General features: G+C 41.5%; 1 protein-coding gene across 1 annotated transcript in view; it reads right to left on the bottom strand.

Annotated features, from left to right (window-relative positions):
* The window catches only part of ARHGAP32 (Rho GTPase activating protein 32), a 167,468-nt gene that overhangs the window by 89,237 nt on the left and 71,595 nt on the right, over positions 1-6,636 (bottom strand). The window contains exons 6-7 of the mRNA XM_015421623.1: positions 4,485-4,607; positions 1,978-2,055 (exon numbers count right to left, since the gene is read on the bottom strand). Of these exons, the coding sequence (XP_015277109.1) occupies positions 1,978-2,055; positions 4,485-4,607 (201 nt within the window). The remainder of the gene's footprint in view (positions 1-1,977; positions 2,056-4,484; positions 4,608-6,636) is intronic.

Raw genomic sequence — 6,636 nt, 5'->3', positions numbered from 1 at the left:
TTTTAAAATCTTTCTTCTTTCATAACTCTTCTAATTTCCCTTTTGGATGGTCCTTAGGGCTGCTGTCTCCACTGATCATTTCTGCTGTTTTGCTTTTGAAGGCCTTAATCTCTGTCACTGCATATATCATAATTCCCCCCCAAAGCATTAGGCCCATCCTATATTCATACAGTATGTATTTAAATTATTTTCTTGCTATAAAAGGGAAAGCTCTACAACAGTGTAATTTTTCGAAAGACTTGGAATTAATGTAATATATGTGAAACAGACAAATGAAAAAGAAAACAGAGGAGAAGCCGTAACAACAGCACCAAGGTTAGCTCTGGACAGCTTCAAGTACAGTTACATTGTCGGGATTACACATGAGCTCCCTTCTTCCAGCCTCATGGATAGTTTGCATTTTCAGCATCTTTTTTCAGGTATCAGATTTTCTCCCTTTGGAGGCACCGGGTTACTCTGATCAGGAATAACCAGGCGCGGAGGAAGATTAACTTGCCTCCATTCCCTTGATGATTCTGCTTTGAATAGGAAAATAAATCTCTCTATGGCTAAGCTATTAAGATAGCAATGAATTGGAAGACAACAACCTCGAGCAGAAACAAAAAGAAGGCAGAACAGCATGCAGATGAGCTAATTTCCCCATTCTTGCCTGGCCACAACAACATGGAATAATGCATCATTAAGGACGCCAACATCTCTAGCACATTTAATCTGCACCTTGCTTTCTTCCACAGTCTCCTGAATATGGCAGCAACTGAAAACACGTATGTTCATAAATTATTTTATCTACACAGCTATTAAAATTAAGGGAGCCCTGCTCTGAAGGAAGCCTAGCAACCCTGATTCCCAGGTCTGCTCTTCTGACTGCTTTGTTCAGCCCAATCTAAATGACAGCATAAACTCATATGTAAAAATTGTGTCAATACCCTTCTGCAGGCTCTGCAAAGGCAGGCTGACATGTCAGTTCTGGTTCTCTTTAAAACGATGACACATTTGCCGTCCTCAGTGCCAGAAGAAAACTGGCTGCTATGGTCACCACTTTTACTATGCAGCCTTTAAAGAACTAAAATGGCACCACACAGTTCTTTATACACTTTTGGTTTCTTAGTGATCAAGGCTAAAAAAGAAGTGTTCAAGCCCTTAAATCTTCCCAGAATCATGGAAACAATGTATTGTGAACATCCTAGAGAGACGTCTATTAGCATCAGTTACAATTCTGCAGGTAACTTCAAGTGGTAGCCATGTTGGTCTGCAGCAGAAGAGCTATATTCTGAGTCCAGCAGGACCTTAAAGAGCCAGTTTGGTGTAGTGGTTAGGAGTTGTAACTGGGAGAACCGGGTTTGATTCCCCACTCCTCTGCATGCAGCTGCTGGTGTGACTTTGGGTCAGTCACAATTTCTTTCAAAGCTGTTCTCTCAAGGACAGTTCTCTCTGAGCTCTCTCAGCCCCACCTACCTCACAGGGTGTCTGTTGTGGGGAGGGGAAGGGGAAGGGATTATAAACCGCTCTGAGACTCCTTTGGGTAGTGAAGGGTGGGGTATAAATCCAATCTCTTCTTTTCTCTCTTAAAGATACCTGGCAAAGGGAGCTTTCGGTCTTGAAACCTTATACCCTGAAAATCTTGTTGTTTTTAAGGTGGTACTCAGGGTTGCTAACTCAGGCTTGGGAAGTACCTGGAGATTTGGGGGGGGGTGGAGCCTGAGGATGGCAAGAGTTGGAGAGGAGAGGGGCTTCAATGGGTATAATGCCATAGACTCCACCTTCCAAAGTGGCCATTTTCTCCAGGAGAACTGACCTCTGTTACCTGGAGATCAGTTATGATCGTGGGAAACCTCCAGTCACCACCTGGAGGTTGGCAACCCCAGTGCTACTGGACTCAAATGTCGCCCTTTAACATGCTTTTGGACTCAAATCTTGCAATTCTGCAAGTATGCAGATGCTTCTGCAATCCTACCTTAACCTAAAACTAGGGCATACCTGAAATCCATGTTTTCCCCTCCACCAGGTAGTCAACTCCTTTGGAGGCATGTCGATAACAGATACAATATCCCCCACCTGGAAATGAACAACAAAAAAATCCTTTTCTCAGTATTGTAAGAAAGACCCATCTCTAGATGAAAACACACACACATGCATGCACATTCTACAGCACTGCAAAAAAGCGGCCATCATATCCTTGTGTGATCAGCACTCCTAAAATCTACCATTAAAGAATGAGTTAATGCATCATAAATTCTATACAGTGGAATTTTAAATATATTCATAAAGATCACTTATTCAAAAATAGCTAAAAGGCCAAAAACTTTTCTAATTAAATCGTGAAATGTGGGATTGAGCTAAATAAGGCCCAAAACATAAAAAGGGATGGAAAGATGGGTCTTGAACAAATTAACTCCTTTTTATTTTGTTCTCATTGTCTTTCCCCTGCAGTTCCTCTTCTTCCTATGAAAATAAGGATGACCTTACAAAGACATCCTTTCTCAGTTTGAATGCAGCATGGAAATGCAATGTTACATCAGCAGGATAGAAAGATGAGAGAAGATGTTTAGAGACTCCTTTGAGACCACTTTTCTAACATAAAACATTTAAAGTAGTTTGCACTCGTCTCTTAATGCTTGCAAACGACACCAGCAAACCTCCATCTATGCATGTGAGGCTCTTACTGTTTGCCTTTGGAGTCTTTCAGGCACATTGCATTTGCACTTTCAAGCTTATCTCTGCTACCAGGAGGTCTACAAATGTATTTTTTTAACAACAAAAGCCAAGCATTTCAGGAATTTAATAGGAATTTGTGGGCCATATAAAGTGCTTTACAGAGGGATGCATCTCGATGTGAGCCATATGGTACCCACACAGGAGCTAGGAATTTGTCAAATATGCAGTGGCAGTAATTCACTCAAAGGCTAACATATGCCTAGGATTTTTAAAAAAAATAAAGTTAGAAAATATGGTGTTACTGCAACAGGACCTGATAAATCAGCTACAGGGTTTTTTGTCCAAGCTTTAATTTGCTATCTCTTGATAAGCATTCCAGTGTTCAATTTAACCATCTCTACAGCAAACATAATGGACAAAACGTGATAAGACTTGGGGTTGGTACAGATATAATACCATGAGTTTGTGGGGTCACAAATTCTCTCCTCCCCAGATCCTGAGATAGAATACATATTTCATATGGTTCATGTCCTGCATGTGCTTTTCCATATGTCCTAGTTAATCCTGATTGAGCATTACATCAGCATAAATTTTAATAGTACTAATAGTAGTAGTAGTGGTAGTTAGGATTTTCCGCCATCTTAAGTATTGTATATACTATTTTTATTTATTGTTATTTATTGGACTGTTTTAATGTAGTTGTATGTGACTGTATAACACTGTTGTAAGCTGCCCTGAGCCCTACCTGTAGGGAAGGGCGGCCTAGTAAATCAAATTTAATAAATAAATAAATAAATAAATAAATAATCACGATCAGTGCTAGCCAGGGGTCCTCTCTAATCCAGATTTGAAATCAGAGTTTGAAGCTGATTTGCAAATCCTGACAGGGGAACTAGAGTTATCATTAACCACCATTATCAGTGGTAGTCATGCCGGCCACATGACCACGGAAACGTCTTCGGACAGCGCTGGCTCTTCGGCTTTGAAACGGAGATGAGCACCGCAACCCTAGAGTCGGATTCGACTGGCTTTCGAGCAAGGGAACCTTTACCTTTACCTTTACCTATGTGACTGTATAACGCTGTTGTAAGCTGCCCTGAGCCCTACCTGTAGGGAAGGGAGGGCCTAGTAAATCAAATTTAATAAATAAATAAATAATCACGATCTGTGATAGCCAGGGGTCCTCTGTAACCCAGATTTTAAATCAGAGTTTGAAGCTGATTTGCAAATCCTGACAGGGGAACTAGAGTTATCATTAACCACCATTATCAGTGGGAAGGGCTAAAAACTCATGCTGGAGAAGAAACATGCAATTCCATTGTCCACTCCTGTTAAGAGGGGATCAGCTTTACGTTTGCCTTGGACTTCAGTCGGAGAGTCAAATAAATGGAAATTGATGTTAGTGATACAATGTTTAATGTTCTACTGAAGTATATGCAGAAATATTACTATTCTGTTAATTAAGAGAATTCTTACTCCCAACAATATTCATTTATATTCCCTTGGGATTTTTTTTTTAAATTTCCCCCAAAATAAAAAGATGTGAGTAGAAAAACTCCTGGGAGAGGAGATGTACTTTTGCTAAGGAAACTCACAATATTGCATGTTTGCAACTGTAGCAACAAGACTGGTAAAGTGTTAATTTAATTGCAAGATTTGGGGTCTAATATATTTAAAGGTCACCCATACAATCTGTCTCTGATTACATGACTGAGTTAATGCAGTCACTCACATTTCCAGACATTCAAAATGCCGCAAATTCATATTTAATAGGTGCACATATAGCACTAAGTATTTTTCTTCCTTCTTCAATTCTTTCAATTATTTACCTCAAAGGACAGTTCATCAGCTGCCTGAGCAATATATCTTTTAATAACGTGGGCAGCTGCTATCGCAGGAACATTAATGGACGATTCTTCGTGGACTAGCAGGTGATTCCCCTTGTTATCAATCTGTAACAAAAGATAAAGGAGATTGTGAGACTACTGAGGACATGCAATCTCTTTTTGTTTTATTGGTGTTCGTGTGTAGGAGAGACTTCATGAGAATTCACAGAGACAGCAGAGCCTGGAGGGTTTGCTGTAGAAGGGGGGGGGGGGAATGAAAAAGCACAGCATAGGCACCATATACCTGAGAATGAGAATGATACAACACTAAATTCTAAATAACAGATTACCTTTTCTTCTCTCTGAGAGAGGGGCATATTTTGCTTTAATGAGATGTGCTTTTAAAAGCAACTATCGATCTCTATTACAAATGCAGTTCAACTCCGCCTTGACAGATCTTCTAGCAGCATGGAGAGAGGCAATTCCTTAAAATATTTGTAATTACTTATTATCTAGCCTTAGCCTTTCTACTTAAATGTCCTTCTGAGTCCTGACTATCTGAATACAATAACAATGATAAGTTTTTTTGGGGGGGGGGGCAAGCTGCATACACGGCCACCCAGCATAAGAGACATGGCACTGCTGATGAACTGGGACACAGTCATATTGAGAGAGGGTTTTTCCCCCCTAGTCTATTATGACCCACTTTTAAAAGTTCCACTTCAGTTATTATTGCTGAAGCACGGTCAAAGAGAATGCAGGTCCACTCCTGTCATTCGTGGCCAATTCACAGTTTTATGCAGTTACCAAGAGCTCATTCAGAGCTCCTTGGCTGGCAAACTGAGGTTTATTTCTGTATAATGTGTGAAATGTACAGCTGAGCCAACGTGGGCATGGAATATATTTTGCAATGAACTCTGCCACTCCTTTTTGTTTAGGTGAGTTTTCCAGGGTCAGGGTGATACAGAACAATTTGCCCATGCAGACTGAGGTCAGTAAGCAATGTCAGCACATTGTGATACTCTGCAGCCAAACATGATTTGCTACATGTCAGAAGACTGTTCGGAGGAAGGGAAATGCTTCTGCCCTCAGTCTTATCTGGATTTATGCCAATGTGATGCTATTATGTTGTCTATGTAATTCCTGATTAGCTGAGATCAGTTCAAATAAAGCTCATTTTTTCTGAATGGCACCAGAGGTGAATGAAACAGCTTTGAATAGATTGCAAGTGGGGTGTTCCCATCTCTGGGGGGTGGGGTGTTCCCATCTCTGTAAACTCCCCTTTATCCCTATACTTTGTATTTCCAAAAACTCATTAGAAGCCTAGTGAAATAGCTCTCAAGTATTGCTGAAGGTGGACATACACAGAACTATTCCAACAGCAGTACTGGTAAAATGGAAGATTTGTATTCACTACCGTGAAGCTTCCTTCTTGGTGGTCCAGAGTGGGGCAGTCCTTGACTCCTTACTCCTGGAAAGCATCTCCCCCTTCCGTAGGCAGGGCCGGCAAACTTTGATCCCAGAGGGGAGGGGCTTATCCTCTGATCCCCAGTCATACCGAAAGCCACCTCCGAGCTGCTGTAAATTCACTTTAAAAATATCTCCTTCCCCCTTAGACAACTGGGGAATCCCTTCACAGCCATGGGCTTAACCAAATACAAACCTGTATTTTAACCATTAGAGCAAACAAAACGCAACAGTCCACCCACATTACGTAATCAGTTAGACCATATTCATGAACAAATGAACCACTGCAAAACCTAAAGGACCGGAAGTCATGTCCATCAAGAGAGGGTGGGTTGGACTGCCCCACTCTGGACCACCGAGAAGGAAGCTTCACGGTAAGTGAATACAAATCTTCCATTCTCCAGTGGTCCACAACTTCAGGTGCCTACAGGGCCTGAAGGAGCACTCTGCTGTCAAATACTGCTTCTGCCGAGGCTAGTTTGTCAATCCTGTAGTACTTTGTAAAGGAATGGAAAAATTTCCATGTCACCACCTTACAAGTGACTTCTAGGGACGGCAAGGCCCTATATGCCGCCGATGTGACTGCCCCCCATAGAGTGCCCTGTGACCCCTACTGGAGGTACTAACCCCTACGCCTTGTATGCCTGACTGATCCTTATCCACCTGCTCAGGGCAGAAGTGGAGACAC

Source organism: Gekko japonicus, unplaced genomic scaffold, assembly GCF_001447785.1.
Source record: "Gekko japonicus isolate JY-2015 unplaced genomic scaffold, Gekko_japonicus_V1.1 scaffold715, whole genome shotgun sequence".
NCBI lineage: Eukaryota > Metazoa > Chordata > Lepidosauria > Squamata > Gekkonidae > Gekko > Gekko japonicus.
Note: the sequence above shows the minus strand (reverse complement) of the source record. Positions and strands in the feature narration are given on the sequence as shown.